The sequence below is a fragment of the Pistacia vera genome, unplaced genomic scaffold, assembly GCF_008641045.1.
Source record: "Pistacia vera cultivar Batoury unplaced genomic scaffold, PisVer_v2 Contig184, whole genome shotgun sequence".
NCBI classification, from domain to species: Eukaryota; Viridiplantae; Streptophyta; class Magnoliopsida; order Sapindales; family Anacardiaceae; genus Pistacia; species Pistacia vera.
The window spans coordinates 1,042,871-1,061,226 of NW_022195938.1; the positions used below are offsets into that span (position 1 = coordinate 1,042,871).

General features: G+C 36.8%; 3 protein-coding genes and 1 pseudogene across 4 annotated transcripts; 3 read left to right on the top strand and 1 right to left on the bottom strand.

Annotated features, from left to right (window-relative positions):
* The first annotated feature begins 626 nt into the window (after window positions 1-626).
* Window positions 627-4,366, top strand: LOC116126822 (annotated as a pseudogene).
* Window positions 4,367-7,069: 2,703 nt separating this feature from the next.
* On the top strand, window positions 7,070-9,400 carry LOC116126855 (cytochrome P450 CYP82D47-like). The gene is made up of 2 exons (XM_031412534.1): window positions 7,070-8,109; window positions 8,638-9,400. The coding sequence occupies exons 1-2, from the start codon at window positions 7,156-7,158 to the stop codon at window positions 9,259-9,261; spliced, it is 1,578 nt and encodes a 525-aa protein (XP_031268394.1). The 5' UTR covers window positions 7,070-7,155; the 3' UTR covers window positions 9,262-9,400.
* A 1,095-nt stretch (window positions 9,401-10,495) lies between these two features.
* On the top strand, window positions 10,496-15,395 carry LOC116126767 (inactive protein kinase SELMODRAFT_444075-like). 2 transcript variants are annotated; one of them, XM_031412431.1, is made up of 8 exons: window positions 10,496-10,749; window positions 10,829-10,962; window positions 11,813-11,907; window positions 12,561-13,621; window positions 13,793-13,953; window positions 14,056-14,132; window positions 14,374-14,698; window positions 14,810-15,395. In XM_031412431.1, the coding sequence occupies exons 1-8, from the start codon at window positions 10,563-10,565 to the stop codon at window positions 14,957-14,959; spliced, it is 2,190 nt and encodes a 729-aa protein (XP_031268291.1). In that variant the 5' UTR covers window positions 10,496-10,562; the 3' UTR covers window positions 14,960-15,395. The 2 variants fall into 2 exon arrangements, with proteins under 2 accessions (XP_031268291.1, XP_031268292.1); XM_031412432.1 differs by lacking the exon at window positions 11,813-11,907 and having other exon boundaries at window positions 10,612-10,962; window positions 14,810-15,394.
* Window positions 15,396-15,970: 575 nt separating this feature from the next.
* Window positions 15,971-17,778, bottom strand: LOC116126851 (protein JINGUBANG). Its single transcript, XM_031412530.1, has one exon. It carries the CDS (start codon window positions 17,567-17,569, stop codon window positions 16,241-16,243), a length of 1,329 nt encoding a protein of 442 aa, XP_031268390.1. The 5' UTR covers window positions 17,570-17,778; the 3' UTR covers window positions 15,971-16,240.
* Between the last annotated feature and the right edge of the window lie 578 nt (window positions 17,779-18,356).

Below are 18,356 nucleotides of genomic sequence, written 5' to 3' on the forward strand. Positions count from 1 at the left end.
TCAGATCGCATGACCAGATCGTTGATCTCACGCTCAAATCGTTGATCTTGAGTTCTCAGATCAAGCTTCGCGCTTTCTGATCGAACTCCTTGTGTTCTCAGATCAAGCTTCGCTCTTTCTGATCAAACTCCTTATGCTCTTGGATCAAGCTTCGCGCTTTCTGATCAAACTCTTTCTGCGTTTTTTGATCGAGCTCTTTATGCTCTCTGATTGAGCTCCTTATGCTCTCAGATTGAGCTCATAAGCTCGCTCATTTACTTGAGATCGTGTGCATCAGATCGTTTAGATCGCATGCCTCAGACTCTCAGATCGAGCTCCTATCAGATTGCGATCAGCTCCCAGCTCTCAAATCACAATCAGCTCTTAGCTCTGATGTTGCAAACAGCCTCAGGTCGTGTTCTCAACTCTCAAATCGCGATCAGTTCTTAATTCTTAGATCGCGACTAGTTACCAGCGTTAGAAAAAACGCATAGAAAATTCAAAACAGCCCCAAAACATGTAGAAATGGTGGATTTTGGCCCCGAAAATGGCCCCAACTAGGCTCCCTAGTTTCCACAACGTAAAGCTTGGAACAACCTTTCCGTGGATATCTTACAGGCTTCAAAACTCCTCCTGTATCAAAAGTTATGGCTGTTTTAAGTTGGCTTATTCGTTTAAGGCCTCTTAACCGTGCATTTGGGTTTATGACGTTAGCTCCTTCCAAGAATTCATCTACTGGACATTTCATGTCAGTTATTAGATCGCGTTCAGCTTCGAATCGCTCCAAGCTCTTTAATTACAGTCCTAGCTCTCAGCACTCGATCGCGCCAAGCATAGTTCAAGCTCTTTAGTTTGGGATTACAACCTATAGTGTGACAGCCATTCAGATCTAAGACATGAGTTTTTGAAGTGCAATTGTGCTCTCCAAAAACTGGGGGGGGGGTTCTGTTGTGCCTAAAAAATTGCACTAATGTCAGAACCAACCAATCAGAGTTCAGGAAGGCTTTGTGCCGTCCAGGAGCTGCAACATCGCCCCAAGACAGAAGGGATACGGCTGTCACCAACCCAACAAATTCAAGTTTTGTCTATCAGTGGATGAAGATCGCACACTTGTCCCAACTTTATCAAAATAAAAAGATAAGGATTAAGGAGTGGTCCCCACGTGTCATGACAACTTGCAAAAGCACTCATTACATTGACCTAAAAGGTATATAAATGAGCACCTCTCTTCACGAAAAGAGGAGGTTGGACATATGAGAGCTAGGCATAGATTTGAGTTTCATTATTTCTCTCTGTAAAGCAAAGTATTTCTTCATCTTCGTATGCCTTACAGGCAATATCATAAAAATAATCAGAGAATAATAAAATAACAGTGGATGTAGGATTTGTTTTAAGCATCCGAACCACTATAAAAACCTCTCTTGTCAGTCTATTATTTATGTTTCTGCAACATATATAATCTCAGTACCATATTTAAATCTCATGGATCGATCACGTGTAATTTCTAAGACTCTTAGCACTTTGCACGTGCGAGTCATTGGTGTCAAAATCAAGCATCAACATAAAACAACCCATTGCCTCTAATTAATTAATCAGAAGACTAATAGCTAGCCATGGACATTCTTCTTCCCTTCCTAACTGCAGTTATTGGTACTGCAGTTATTGGTTTCTTTGCATTTCTATTGTTTCTATATTCTTAATTATGGATATATAGGCGTGTTCAAAAAAATTCAAGCAACAATGTTGCAGTACCAAAACCTTGCGGTGCAAGGCCTTTGATTAGCCACCTCCACCTCTTAGGAGGCCCAAAACCTATACATACCACATTGGGAAACATGGCTAACAAGTACGGTCCAATCTTCATGATCAAGATGGGTATGCATCGTGCTTTGATTGTAAGTACTATAAATGGGAGATCGCTAAAGAGTGTTTTACTACCAAAGATAAAGTCTTTTGCAATCACCCAAAGTCAATAGCCTCAAAGATCTTAGGCTACAACTACGCTATGATAGGCTTGAGTCCTTGTGGTCCTTACTGGCGCCAAATCCGCAAGATAGCCACGCTGGAAATTCTCTCAAACCATCGCCTCCAAATGCTCAAACATATCTGAGAATCTGAAATAAAGGCGTCTGTAAAAGAAATATATGATCTATGGATGAAGAGCAAAAAGAATAAGGTATTGGTGGAGATGAAGAGATACATGGTTTGGCAAAGTAACATTAAACATTGTTCTAAGGATGGTTGTGGGTAAAAGTTTCGTTGGGGGTACAACAAAGGAAGAGAGTAAAAAGAATGAACGCAGCAGAGAAGCGCTAAGGAATTTTTTCGAATTAACTAGGGCGTTTCCACTTGCAGATGCACTACCGTTTATGAGGGGGGTGGATTTAGGAGGACATGAGAAGGCCATGAAGAAGACAACAAAAGAACTTGATGAAGTTGTTGAAGGGTGGTTAAAGGAACATGAGCAGAAGAGAAGCATAAGTGAGGTGAAGTGTGAGACTGATTTCATGTACATGATGCTTTCCCTTCTTAATGAAGCTCAAAAGCTTCCTAATTATGATGCCGATACCATCAACAAAGCTACGTGCCTGGTATGTTACCTTTAATTTCTTTACCAAATTACTTTATCATAATTTCATAAAAAGAGAAGAGAAATGTTAGGGATATGAACCACCACTGAGTGGCCTGATAGTAAAGAACAAAAGGAGATTCTATGAGCTTCTAAATTCGAGTTTCCACTCTCTACATGTCCTAATTTGGGTGGCCACTAAAGGGCTTACCTAGACATCAGCTTTAGAGCTTTGGTGGATTAATTGAGGTATGCACAAACTGACCCAAACACCTCCGGTCACCAAAAAAAAAAAAAAAAAAAAATGATAGGCATATGAATAACGGTGAATTACCACTAATATATTTAATATTATCTATATCATATATTTGACCTTGTTTTATGTGTTATTACATCAACTATGTTGACTATATTAAAGATTATTAATCCATTATTGTATATTATGAGAAAGGACTAATTAATTATAGGAGTATATTTGTCTTTTATCCTTGATCGCCACTGATAAATAAATTAGTGCTAATTAACATGCTACACATGCATGTTTTTTATTTGTTCTATTTTACTATTTTTTTGTGGTAATTGAGAATGTTTAAACAGTTTGTACGTACCTCAATTAATCTCCAAGACCCTAAAGTGAACGATCGAATAAATTTTTTTAGTGATTATCCTTATTAGTACTTGGGAGGACTCAACTAAAAAACTCATGTTGGACCTCTTTGCTCTTTTATCATAGGTGATGGTTCACACATGTACGAAATCCAAATAGAATGTCTTCATTCTCAATTAACCCAAATAGATTTGGGCCTTTCTGTAATTGACATTGATAAGCCTAACATCTAACGTTTACGGGGTATGGTTCATTGCAGGCTATGATATTGGGAGGCACAGAATCAACAACTATTACACTCACATGGGCTGTGGCTTTATTACTCTACAACCGTCATGTCTTGGATAAAGCCCAAAATGAATTAGATACGACGTTGGTAGAGGAAGGCTAGTGCAAGAATCAAATATTAAAAACTTGGTTTACAAGCATCCCTAAATGATCATTTATATAACCTAAACTCTTTATTATAAAAAATTTATTTATAGAAATAAGAGTTTAATAGACTTTTTATTCTTTGAATATAAATTAAAGAGTGAGTTTGACTTTCCATGTTTAGAGAGTCAAATTTCACTCTCTATCTTAATTTTAAATAATAAATTATAAATTTTATGTATTTTATTTATGATTTATCTCTCCTATTAAGTTTCTTTCCTAAAATTTAAAAAATTTATTAAATTTAAATAAAAATATTATTTTTTATATTTAAAAATTAATAAAAATACTTTTTATGTATATAAAATAAACACTTTAAAATAAAGATCAAAATTAGAGATTGCTATTAGCATCTAGAAACATTACGTCTGTATCCGGCAGCCCCACTGTCTCTGTCTGTGCCACATGAATCCTTAGAAGATTGCAGCATTGGTGGGTACCATGTGCCAGCCAGAAAGCGCCTTTTGGTCAATCTGTCAAAGCTCCATCGAGATCCAAAAGTTTGGTGCAATCCTTGCGAGTTTCAACCCGAAAGATTTCCTACGACCCATAGAGATTGTGATGTAAGAGTGTGTACGGGAATCTCTTTTGCCCTTCAAGTTATGCAACTCACACTTGCTTATTGGCTGCAAGGATTTGAATTTGCAACCACAGGTAGTGAACCAATTGACATGGTTGAGGGAATTGGAATGACAAACCTAAAGGCCACCCCGCTTGAGGTCCTTCTTACTCTTGCTGCTCACATATATGAACAAATTGGCTATTGGTATTTAAATTAAAAATATGTGTGTGGTTTCATGTGTCTCTTCATCATGCTTGTGGTATCTGTTTTATGCAATATGGGATGTTTTTATCTTGTTCTACTGTCTACTGTAATTGAAATGGAGTGGTTTCATGATCCATTAAATTCGTTGACTATAAATCTATTATTACTCCTTAATTTGCTGCATCTTCTACTATTGTAATTTGATGAATTACATTGATAGTTTTCATCATGTAACAGAACAAATGTTCTGTTTTGGCATTTTCATCTTAGCAAGGAAGCAGAACCTAGGATAAACGAAAGTACATTGTTACTCCTTATAATTATTATCTAAAAAATGTTATCAATATTCTCTTTTTTAATCTTTCACTTAAAAGAGATAAAATTATTATTATTATTATTTTAGTAATAATATTAGATTCTAAGAGCATCTCCAAGTGACTCTTTATATTACCTAAACTCTTTATTATAAAGAGTTTATTTATAAAAATAAGAATCCAATAAACTCTTTATCTTTAAAATATAAATTAGAACGTGAATTTGACTCTCCACATTTAGAGAGTCAAATTTCACTCTCTATCCTAATTTAATTAATAAACTATAAGTTCCTATGCATTTTATTTATTAATTCTCTCTCCCATTAAGTCTCTTTCTTAAAAATAAAGAGTATCTTCATTAAATTTAAAGAGTCTATTGAATTTAAATAAAAATTGTATCCTTTATATTTTAAAATTAATGAAGATGCTCTTTATTTATATGAAAGACGCTCTTCAAAATAAAGAGCACTATTGGAGATGCTCTAATATACTAATATCTCACTCTATTCTAAATACAGTTAAACCTCCATAAATTAATATCTTTGGGATCGTGAAAATTTATTAATTAATCGATATATTATTTAATCATGTAAATTAATAAATTAATAATTTATCGAGGAGAAAACGAGGTAATTGAGTTGTTGAGTGAATAAAAAATTATTGAGAATATCATGGAAATGACAAAGAATATGAAGTTGAAAACAATTGTTGGTAGTGGAGCATGTCTCACGCAAAAAATGCACTCAAAGCAATAATTGCATTGCATAATTTTCTTTTGCAATATGAAATGCGCTTTTTTTTTTTTTTTTTTTTAAATATACTATCTCATAAATTTAGTGAATTATTGATTTATCACATTAGTCCCAAGTCGGGGCTAGTCAAAAATATTATTTAGTCAAGATTTAATTATACTACAAAATTATTTTGCAATGGACGAAAATGTATCTTCATACCAAATTAAGTTTGATTTAATGATTTTTGCTAATGAAAATCAATACCAAGAAAATTTTGTTGAATTTATAACAAGTAAAATTATATATACAGATTCATTGAATAAATTAATATAGCAACGTGCAAATATTTATAATTAGTTTCTTTAGTATTCAGCTTAGGTGATAGCCGAAGGGCTTATTTACTATGGTATTCAAGTTCTTGGGCTTCTTAAAAGCGAAATCGAGATTGGATGGGACATTATGTTGTGCCTACACAAATACTACACAATTTCTAACTACAAAGAAGTATTTGATTTACAATATCCCAATTGCCAACATTCAATTTGGGAAACAGTAGTGTCTTCTTTCCCAATAACCCAAGTCCAGCAATCTAGCAGTTATTTATATGAATGGGATGTGTTTCCTTTGAGGCTGTGCACACGGCAACTATTATGAATGACTATAGGCTCTCTCTTATTACCAAACAACCATCGTGCGGTGGAGAAAGTCCAATACAAATGAGATACCCACGTTGGTAGAGAAAGCCAATCGTAAAAGAAACGCTGTGGATTTGGTGGATACACATTTTGACTACTTCCTGTGTTGTTCCATGATGAGATCATGATCATTGATCAATGAGGATCAAAACTAGATCAATAGCCAAAATTTCCAATATGATGAGATTAAATATTGACTCCATCACTGTAATAGTGCATATACTGTTCTGAATCTGGCTATGTAAAACCTCCTCCTTTTGGAGAGTTTAAAATTTCGGTTCCGCATTAAGACCGTCTCTTCAAAGATGGTGCACTTGTCAATCTAATTTCTTCACCCTTTTCTCTTCTCATTATTTATATTTGTTTTCAAGCGTTTCTTTGACGTCATGGATTATTAAATCAATTTTTGGAGTAAGGAGACAACTTGTTAGATTTGTAAATCTTCGTTACATTAGATTAGTGGCGGCTTTCCTATTTAAAATAAGAAAAAAATACATTTCATCAGTGGGGTTTTTCTTCTGGTGGAACACATATAGTGTGCAATTAGCTTTTTAACTTATACAAGCAAGTAAAACACCCACAAGAGTAAAAATAGACTAACCAACCACCATCGAGGGTATGATGGTAAAAGAATAAAAGAGTATCTAACATGATGTTTTAAGTTATGAATTCTCTTAATGATAAAAGAGTAAGAGAGAGATTTAACATAGTCTCTCAAGAAGAAGATCTAACATGGTCTCCTAAATTCGAGTCTCTTTAATGGCAAAAGAGTAAGAGGAATATCTAATATGGTTTTCGAAGTTTAAGTCTCTATAATCTCTAATAAAAGTATGTATAAACTAACCTGAATATCTCGATTAAAAAAAAAAAAAAAAAAGTTTACTAGCAATAGTTGATTTTATTCACAATTACCAAATACGTCTTATAATTAAATGGTGGAAAGTGACAAATGCTGCCAAATTTGTTATGTCACAACCAACACAATTTTTAGCCTCCTCAACTCAATTATAAAGCAACCCATCGCCTCTAGTTAATTAATCAGAAGACTAATAGCTAGCCATGGACATTCTTCTTCTCTTCCCAACTGCAGTTACTGGTTTCTTTGCATTTCTATTGTTTCTATATTCTTTGTTATGGATATTTAGGCGTGTTCAAAAAAATTCAAGCAATAATGTTGCAGTACCAGAACCTGGTGGTGCAAGGCCTTTGATTGGCCACCTCCACCTCTTAGGAGGCCCAAAACCTGCACATATCACATTGGGAAACATGGCTGACAAGTACGGTCCAATCTTCATGATCAAGATGGGTATCCATCGGGCTTTGATTGTAAGTAATTGGGAGATTGCCAAAGAGTGTTTTACTACCAAAGATAAAGTCTTTTGCAATCGCCCAAAATCTCTAGCCTCAGAGATCTTAGGCTACAACTACGCTATGATCGGCTTGAGTCCTTATGGTCCTTACTGGCGCCAAATCCGCAAGATAGCCACGCTGGAAATTCTCTCAAACCACCGCCTCGAAATGCTCAAACATATCCGAGAATCTGAAGTGAAGGCGTCTGTAAAAGAAATATATGATCTATGGATGAAGAACAAAAAGAATAAGGTATTGGTGGAGATGAAGAGATGGTTTGGCAAAGTAACATTAAACGTTGTTTTAAGGATGGTTGTGGGTAAAAGTTTCGTTGAGGGTACAACAAAGGAAGAGAGTGAAGAGAATGAACACAGCAGAGAAGCGCTAAGGGAATTTTTCGAATTAACGGGGGCATTTCCACTTGCAGATGCACTACCGTTTATGAGGTGGGCGGATTTAGGAGGACATGAGAAGGCCATGAAGAAGACAGCAAAAGAACTTGATGAAGTTGTTGAAGGGTGGTTAAAGGAACATAAGCAGAAGAGAAGCATAAGTGAGGTGAAGGGTGAGAATGATTTCATGTACATGATGCTGTCCCTTCTTGATGAAGCTCAAGAGCTTCCCAGTTATGATGCCGATACCATCAACAAAGCTACCTGCCTGGTATGCTACCTTTAATTTCTTTACCAAATTACTTTATCATGATTCCATAAAAGACGAGAAATGTTAGGCACGTGAATGACGGTGAATTGCGACTCATATATTTAATATTATCTATACCATTTATTTGACCTTGTTAAATGTGTTATTACATCAAATATGTTGACTCTATTAATCCATAGATGAATTCAAAGAATTTTACAGAGTAAAACCGGTTAAGATTGAGTGCAACCGGAAAAGCTTGAGACATTTTGGCTTGTCCTTTTTCTGTAGGAAGCGACTGATGAATATAACAGTCTAAAGTTAACACTAATTCACTATCGTTTATTCTGAGAGACTGAGACAGGACCAATTAATTTTAGGAGTATCTTTGTCTCTTATCCTTTGCCACCACAAATAAATTAGTGCTCAATGACATGCCACACACGCATGTTCTTCAGGGAATTACGAAATCCCAAATAGATTTGGGTCTTTCTATAATTGACATGATAAGTCTAGCATCTAACGTTTATGGGCTATGGTTCTTTGCAGGCTATGATATTGGGAGGCACAGACACAACAACTGTTACACTCACATGGGTTGTGGCTTTACTACTCAACAATCGTCATGTCTTGGAAAAAGCCCAAAATGAATTAGATACCCACGTTGGTAGAGAAAGGCTAGTGCAAGAGTCAGATATTAAAAACTTGGTTTACTTCCAATCTATCCTTAAAGAAACATTACGTTTGTATCCGGCAGCCCCACTGTCTGTGCCACATGAATCCTTAGAAGATTGCAGCATTGGTGGGTACCATGTGCCAGCCAGAACGCGCCTTTTCGTCAATCTGTCAAAGCTTCATCGAGATCCAAAAGTTTGGTGCAATCCTTGCGAGTTTCAACCCGAAAGATTTCTTACGACGCATAAAGATTGTGATGTCCGGGGCCAAAATTTTGAATTGTTGCCATTTGGTAGTGGTAGAAGAGTGTGTCCGGGAATCTCTTTCGCCCTTCAAGTTATGCAACTCACACTTGCTCATTTGCTGCAAGGATTTGAATTTGCAACCCCAGGTAATGAACCAATTGACATGGTTGAGGGAATTGGATTGACAAACTTAAAGGCCACCCCGCTTGAGGTCCTTCTCACTCCACGACTTCCTGCTCACATATATCAATAAATTAAAAATAAATGCTTGTGGTATCTGTTTTATGCAATATGGGATGTTTTTATCTTGTTCTACTGTCTACTGTAATTGAAATGGAGTGGTTTCATGATCCATTAAATTCAGGGTTAAGCAATAAATCGTTGACTAGAAATCTATTATTACTCCTTAATTTGCTGCATCTTAATATAATTCATAAATCACGGCAGCATAGATATATGCTGAAAGTGCGGAACCTATAATTGACATAGCCTCACCCTGTCTAGCTCTATGCTTGATACACATATAGATAGATTCAATGGCTAGATCCATGTCTACCTAACTTGGTTTTAACTCTAGTCACCAGGTAAGTCAATGTCATGTCATGGAGAAACATGAAATCAAGTACGCAACCTAAAACGGTCCATATAATCAGCTTATTATTTTCATCAACCTAAACGTGGTCCCAGATCATGAAAATTGACTATCCCTTGCTCATTACTGTCATCACATGGTGCTTGTGTGACCAAAATTGTTTCGCACTTTCAGCTTCTCTTTGCTCTAATAACAAACATATATTATTGGTCATCATCCCAAGATCTCTGCCATCCATTCAACAATCACTCTCATCATTGGGCGGGCATTCATCTACTGTTTTAGAAGCTAGTCCCCTTCAACTTCAATGCTTGGGTTGGCCCTGATGGTTACATCACTTTGAAGTCGAGAATGCGGAATTTATCGCTGCAAATTGTGTCTGTATTGACATATACCCATCAACCAATTAATTTGCACATTACGAAATTTGATTGATGGAATAATGTACTTAATTTAACAATTAAAGAGTCTATTGGAATCGTTAAGTGAGTACAAAAGAAATGAGATAAAAGTATATCAAATACAAGTCATTTTTTTGGACTTAGCTACCAATATATTATACATCCTTTACACACCTACCACAACCTTCATCTTTTAATCATATTCATATGATTCGTGCTACATTATTAATACAAAAAATATTGTATTTAATGGTCAAACTCAACCATGGCGGTTTACCTGAAAGCATCTAATGATAAACTCTACATGCATACCTGATAAAGTTTCCGTGATCATTATTAAACGACAATTTCCTCTAAATAAAACAAATGCCCCTATCAACAATATATTAGTTAACCACAGTCAATTAACCATGGTTCCCATTTCCAATTTTTGCCTACACTTTATCCCGCTTAACTTAAGGAAATGATCACGCACGTCATAACCAACCCAATCACGAAAAACACCAACGACTCGCAAACTCTTTCAGATTCTCACTTCCACCCTCACAACTTTACACGCTAATGCTTCCTGAAAGAACAGACTCCAGCTTGAGTCAGCGTACCGCCGTTGAGGTGACGGAGAGAGTGGTGGTGGCCGTTAGAGCGGAAAAAGTTATCTCCAAGAAAGCATTAGCATGGGCTCTCACTCATGTTGTTCATACCGGGGATGGTATTACTTTGCTTGCCGTTTTTCCAGCCGAGAAATCAGGTAATTCTGTTCTTTTGCATAATTTTTCACTTCTAGTTTTTTCAAGGTTATGGAGCGTTGGCTTAATGTGTGTTACAAGGTAGGAGATTCTGGAGGTTTCCGAGGTTGAATGGTGAGCGTAACAGCAGTCATGCGGAAAAGTTGCCGGATCGGATTTGTAAAATCTCCGAGTCTTGTTCACAAATGGTACTTCAGTTTCATAACCAAATTGAGGTCAGTTTCAAAATTTACACCACATTCCCACCTCATCTCATTTTTGGTATACAGTTGCATCTGCACTACGTACTCTTTTGTCATTTCACACCTTGATAATTTACCCTGCTAATGTATACTGTACCTATTTTAAAGGAATTATCTAGCTCAGCAATTAAATTTGTAAATTTCACAATGTACATACTTTTATAACTATATACAATCTATATCCTACGTGGTAATTCATTTTTATGTTTTATATTGTAAAGTTAAATTATTATTAGAGACAAAGATAGATATTCTTTGGAGGAAGAAAAAAATTGTGAATAATCATTTGTTAAGATCTCAAGTTACTGGTAGTTGATTTGAGTGTCAGAGTGTGGAAGATTCATGGAAGCCAAACAGGTTTTAAGATCTGTTGTTGGTGAGATGCAAACAAATTAACTTAATGAATTAAATGAAATGGGGTCTTTTTTTTTATTATTATTATTCGGGGAATGGCATGTGCCTAGAAGTTGCTGTGAAGATCGATTGTAGACCCCATGAAAAGAAACTTGTTATGGCCTGTTAATTTGAACTTTGAAGTTCAGAATATATTACTGCTCATTATAATATTAACAAAATACTAATCATGATCAAACGTGGTGTCCCACTTCATAACTGCACTACGTGATTTTTTTCACAGAGTAGGTGAAAACCTGTTGGCATGTGAAAGTTATGCTTTTTTTTTTTTTTTTTTTTTTTTTTCACTCAATTTTTTATAACCTGAAAGAGGCACGGAACAATCAAAATGGAGGTTTTGCCTTTATCTTCTAAGCAACAACTGGTTTAAAAATTATGGAAGTAGCTAATAATGATGTGGTGAATGTAGGTTAGAGTGACGATTAAGGTGGTATCAGGTACACCTGGAAGTGCAGTGGCGACTGAGGCAAGCAGCAACGGAGCCAACTGGGTCATACTGGACAAGTAATTAATCATAATAAAAAAGTATTATTTCTTTTTTATGAGCTTTTGATTAAATGGGTTAGGTGGTGGCTAATCATCTATTTTCCTCTTTAAAAACTATTTAATGATTCTTTATAATTATGATCTGCTGGTAGGCTGTTTGTCTTTGTAGTTTGTATTATTTGTCGATATTAGTCGGTTCATAAGGGATTAAATATAATGCTTTCTGAATTTGCACATCCAACATTCATGTTATTTTTAAACTGTGAAAACACTGAAGACAAGGACTAAATTAGGCCAAGGTTCAAGAATTAACCTTATGTCTAGCCGGTTCTAAGTTCTAACATAGTTAGCTCACTCCTAATCCAAAGTTTAGCAAGGAAAACTGGTGTGAGGGTACAGACGGACAGTAATTAGGACTTTATACTAGCTAGCATATTGTTTTGATTCATTTTCTCACTAGTCAATTGATTCAGGCTTTTGGTGTTCAACTTAATCATAAATTCCATTTTATTCGAGCTGAAATGTGTGATCTCTATGAGACTTTGGCATTCAACTTCTTATGTTCTTCGATCATTTTTGCTACCAAATCATATTTTTACCCTACTTGTCACTTGTCCCAGAATAACGAGATTGGAAGTAAGTGCTTCATGGTTTTTATTCTGCTGAAACAGAAAACTAAAGCAAGAGCTGAAACATTGCTTGGAGGAACTTCACTGCAACATCGTAGTAATGAAAAATTCTCAAGCCAAAGTCCTTAGGCTTAATTTACAAGGCTCAAATGATGACCAAACTCCATATCTCTCAGCTTCTGCTTCACCAATTGAGGAAACTGGAAAGTTACTAGCGGAAAGCGTGAAGAATTCCACTCCAGTAAGCAGTCCTGAAAGACGTATCACTTCTTCCTCAAGACCCGCAAAACAAGGATCGTTAACGACCTTTGATACAATGACATCACTTTTCCTAGTCTATGAACAAAATCCCCTTTTTGAAGGAATGGATAGAGGATATTACACACCAATAAATAATCAAAGCCACTTGGATGACCCACTTATGGCTCTAGACTCCCAGAAACAAAGGCTAATAACTCTATCAACAAATTCAGCACCACCAGTAGCTTCTAACTGCAAGAGTGCATTTTGGATTCCCGAAAACCACATTGTTGATGAGAAGCCACCGAAACCCCAGAACTATGGAGATACTCACAAAAGTAGATCTCCAACTTCCAGATCCCTGCTTGATAAGTTTATTCAGTATGATCAAGATACAAAGCCTGGTAGACTAGAATTCAATCAAAGCCATCATAAAGGCCACAGTATAAATCCAGGTTCAACCATCAGGGATGCAGTCCCTTTAGGTAGAACATCCTCAATACCTCCACCATTATGCTCCCTATGTCAACACAAGGCACCAATATTTGGAAAACCACCAAGAAGCTTTTCCTATGAGGAGCTCGAGGATGCTACAGACGGATTTTCAAGAATGAATTTTTTGGCAGAAGGTGGTTTTGGAGTTGTTTACAGGGGAATTTTGAGAGATGGCCAAGTGGTTGCAGTGAAGTTGTTAAAGTTTGAGGGTTCACAGGCTGATAATGACTTCTGTAGGGAAGTGAGAGTTTTAAGCTGTGCCCAACATAGGAATGTTGTATTGCTGATTGGGTTTTGTATTGACAGCAAGAGGAGAGTCTTAGTTTATGAGTACATATGCAATGGTTCCTTGGACTTCCATTTACACGGTATTTCCCTTCTCTTTTATATGTGTATTTTTTCTTTTCCAAAAATTACCGTCCATAGGTATACAGTAATATGCATGTTCCTATGAACCTTACTCCCGTGTGTTCAATATTCCTTGCTTCCATCGCCTTTGAATTTGACTCGAGTTTGGTTATACTTTTGTTTTTTGACAGGGTATAAAAGAGCCCCACTGGATTGGCAATCTCGACTTAAGATAGCAATTGGAGCAGCACGAGGGCTACGGTATCTTCACGAAGATTGTAGAGTTGGATGTATAGTGCACAGAGACATGAGGCCTAACAATATCCTCCTCACTCATGATTTTGAACCTCTGGTACATGAATATATATATATTTTTTTTTTCTAATTCTTACCATACTTATAGCAAGTATTACAGAATATCCATCGTTCTTCAACTGTTTTGTTGTTTTGTTAGGTAGCTGATTTTGGACTTGCTAGGTGGCACTCTGAATGGAGCATAAATACAGAGGAACAAGTCATTGGAACATCAGGGTACTAATGACATGTGATACGTAATTGTCTTGTGTATATACATTTGTCTTCCTATCTACATAAGTGAATTGATTTTGTTAGCCTGATGTTTCATTAATCTTTAAAGTAAACTCTGGCTTACGCAGTGTTCCCTAAAAGGCCAGAAACTAAAACTCTAATTATATGCACTTGATATACGTAAGTAATAAATTAAACTTGAAAACTGGTCTGTTGTTAATTCTTGGCGTATGTTCACACGCAGGTATCTTGCACCAGAATATGTTGATGGTGGAAGAATTACACAAAAGGTTGATGTATACGCATTTGGAGTGGTATTATTAGAGCTAATAACAGGTCAAAGAACCAAGAAGTTGCAATGTTATAAGGGACAGCATTTGTTGTCAGACTGGTTCCACCCTCTGGCCGCATTAGAACCAGGCCTTATCCTAGAAAAGATATATTGTCTAATTGACCCATATTTGGCCTCTAATCAAGTCCAGAGCTTCACCCATCAACTACAGGCTATGGCCCGCGCTGCCTTCTTGTGTTTATGTCCTGATCCAGAGTCTAGACCCCAAATGTCGAAGGTATGGTGTCCTGTCATGATTATTTTGAATTCCCTATTGGATTCATGGGGTTTCTAGTTATATGATTTACCTGTTTCAAGAGCCATTCACTTATATTTTGTAATATTTCAGGTCCTTAGAATACTTGAAGGAGGAGAGACAGCGGTACCACTGGCTTTGGACTTGAACTCTGTCGGTAACAGAAGTGGTCATCTGCCTGGCCTGAGCTCAAGCATACAACATGAAGAAAGGAGAACCCACTGTCGTAGGCTTTCACATTAAATATTTCTTATAATTAAATTTCCATGGTAGTTGCTTTCTTCTGTCGCAATCATCCCAAGTCTTAGCATTGATTACATGATCCCATTTTGTTTGTGGCTATTTCTTCTCTATTTTTTCCAAACATAATTGTCATGCTATAAACTTTGTATAAAAATTCTGAAAGTGTCACAAGTGCATCTGTACAATCTGTTCACCTTCTTCACAACGTGTCAAATCAGGAAAACAAAAGTGTAAATTTCTGAAAAGAAATATGAGAGTATTCTTGTATATTTTTGCATCCTAGGCAAAATAGTTTTTACAATCCATTCCGGTCTGGTAAGATGTTCTCACCTCTTGTTTCCTTTATGACACTAGCTTCTTATGAAAGAGTGTTTTGCTTAATGCAATTTTATGTGTTATTATCACTTCATGTCATGGGCTGTAATAAGTTGTATAATATTTTTGCATCTAAAACTCTTACTTTTGGTTCAGACTTTAGACTGCATTTTCAGAATTGGTCGATGTGCCCTGTCATTATCTATAAACTATATGAGGAGACAGAATGATTGAGGCTGTTGAATTTAGCAGCTTAGAAGCAACGATACAAGTTTTCCCTGACAAGCCAACCAGGTCTATTGCGCCTAGATAACGCTCTATATATGTTTTGTATTGGAGTTTGCTCCAAACAGACTGACAAAATTAGGTTAGGCTTATATCTGTGCTTCATACTGAAAGGGTCTAATCTATTGTATTGACAGAATTAAGAATCGGCAGACACTATCATCAGTGAATGATTAGGTGTTGTGGTCAAAACAAAAGTGAACAGCAAAAAATTATGCGCATTTTGGGGATATCTTTTTCCCTGGAAAGGTAGCAGAATTTTAAGTAGAAAAGCGGTCGTGCATCTTTATGTTTCTTAATCAATATACGGTATACCTGATCGCCCATTCAAATTCCAAACCAGTCTTACAATATTATTAATGAAGAAAAAAAAAAAAAAAAAAAAAAGATTTCAGTATACAAACAGTCTTTTTCCCACGTTGTAGCCAAACCAAAAAAAAAAAAAAACTACCTCTAGCCCAGCATATACAGACCCCGATAATATAATATAAAAACCAACAACAAAAGATTTGTCCCCATCCTCGCTTTGAAATTGCATATTTAAATACACGTTTCTAACGATAAGAAGCCGTGGGATAAAAGACTACCAAGATTTCAAATCCCAGAGTTCTTGGGATATGTACCTTTACCTCTTGTTCGGGCTAGATTAGCTCCCATTGCACGATAGGGTGCCCATGAAAATCATGACATTTGCTGCTGCTGCAGAATCTTAGCCATATCAGGAGCCATCTCAGATACCCCCCAAACCTTAACAGATTTATCAAGACTCCCACTGTACACAATCCAACGTTGACTTCGACTCGATGATTCACGATCCTCCTCAGCTGCCAAGCACTTCACCGGTCCAGTGTGCCCCGTCAGCACTGAGAGACACGTGTGAATCGTACCATCTCTCCTCCACACGCATATAGTCTTATCCGCTGATCCGCTGAACACCAATTTCCCTGCAGCCATTAGACATAGAACAGCAAGCTTGTGGCCTTTAAGGACCCCACCATGACATAACCGGTTCTCACGTTCCCAAAAGTTGACCAGACCATCACTGGACCCACAATACACGATGGACTTTGAGGTATTCACTGCCAAAGCCGTTACCGCACATTCTTGTTTTAGTAATGTACGGGAAAGGGCGTGCTTTGTTCCTTTACCATGTTGTTCCCTTATCCATACTTTGACGGTGCCATCGGCTGAACCGGTAAAGATGGTACCTTCAGAGCTCGAAATCACTGAGTTAACAGCGTCGTCGTGAGCATTGACTGATTCTAGGCATTTTGAATCTGAAATTCTCCATACTTTGAAGGTTCTTTCCCATGAGGCCGTGTACAAGAGGCCACTATCTTCATCCAAGCTCATACACGATACCGCATCAGAGTGTTTGATCCAGAGTGAAGTACGACGACGTCTCACTTCAACGTAATTGCTTGGTTTGATGGAGCTCTTGAATATGTCCTTCAAGGTTGGTAACGTGCCGGCTCGCTTGTGGACACTTTGGTTCTTTGGAGAGACTTTCCATACACGAATCTTACCATCTTGGTGACCTGTAAAAATCTTTTCACCGGAGATAACTATGGCCTTAACAAGACCACTACTTGCTTTGAAACCACAAAATTCTTTAAGATTTTTCCAAACACGAATGTTCTTGCTATCAGAACCGGTGTATAAGAGGTCTTTGGTTGCAGCCAAGGAATAAATATGACCTTCTTCACGTATAAGGGAGCCGATGAGACCGTCTTGCTGAAGGTTGTCATCGGAATGGGTCCATGGAGAATTTTGAAAGGGTGAGGTTTGGTTCCATGGAGACATTTGCATGGGTGAACCCTCGCAGCTCATCCGAGAGGCGTCATAAAAGGATTGAGTAACTGCGGAAGCACTGCTAGGACGGACATTAAAATCATCATCGTTGTGTGTAGTTGAAGATAGATTTGGATCTGAGTGCAATATGCCGCCAAAACTCGACCTTTGATTCATACCGTTAGATTCAGCAAACATTGTACTTCCTCCGTCTCTCATTCCAATCCAACAAAGCTAAAGAATAAAAATTAAGAATGTAAACGTAAAAACCAAATCAACGCAAGTGAAGGAATGAATGTTTGTGGCATAGAAATAAGAGCGGAGTTGCTAGAACGAAAGAGCTAAAGGCGGGAGAGGAGAGTGGGACTTTTTATATATAAATACAAACGGTTTTTAAGACATAAACAACCTAAGATCAGGACACGTGTACGACCAATGCCTAATGATTTCGTAAAAAAGATAGATTTTTGGGTCCGGGAAATCAGGGTCTGATTCTAATAATAACGTGATAGTTAGTTTAATTAGTTTGGGTTGCTGTTATTATTGAACGGTTTCTGCTTTTGTATCTTAATTTACCTTGTATTTTAAGGCTTACTGTATATGGCAATAAGGATTGATATGGTCGAATCATATACCGCCACGTTTGTTCTAGTGGACCCGGTTGGATTTTGTTTTGAATAATTTGTGTTTTTCTAATCGTCCACATAATTTGAGACGTACTGAATTTGGATTTGACTAAATTTATATATATGGAGTTTTAAACAAGCATTTTTTGTATGAGCCAAAGTGCCACAATCATGCAGGGTAACATTATTAAGTAGTGGCCAATATGAATCAACTATTGAACAAATGATTGAAGAGTAAGTACGAAAAAACAAAAAAAAAATTGTAAGTGGAGGTGAAAGTGCAGTGATTTATAATGGTTTGAAAATTAAAAGAAGGCAGACAAAGCAGTTCCTAGGTGTGCCAATGTAAGTATTATATCAAATAAATCAGGAAATGGACG

What these genes read in the sequence shown, in the direction of transcription:
- LOC116126851 (XM_031412530.1), bottom strand. Translation starts at nt 17,569, where the DNA reads ATGAGAGACGGAGGAAGTACAATGTTTGCTGAATCTAACGGTATGAAT.
- LOC116126855 (XM_031412534.1), top strand. Translation starts at nt 7,156, where the DNA reads ATGGACATTCTTCTTCTCTTCCCAACTGCAGTTACTGGTTTCTTTGCA. An exon ending in TCAACAAAGCTACCTGCCTG is followed by an intron (nt 8,110 to 8,637) that starts GTATGCTACCTT and finishes GGTTCTTTGCAG; the next exon opens with GCTATGATATTGGGAGGCAC.
- LOC116126767 (XM_031412431.1), top strand. Translation starts at nt 10,563, where the DNA reads ATGCTTCCTGAAAGAACAGACTCCAGCTTGAGTCAGCGTACCGCCGTT. An exon ending in CTCATGATTTTGAACCTCTG is followed by an intron (nt 13,954 to 14,055) that starts GTACATGAATAT and finishes TTGTTTTGTTAG; the next exon opens with GTAGCTGATTTTGGACTTGC. An exon ending in CTAGACCCCAAATGTCGAAG is followed by an intron (nt 14,699 to 14,809) that starts GTATGGTGTCCT and finishes GTAATATTTCAG; the next exon opens with GTCCTTAGAATACTTGAAGG.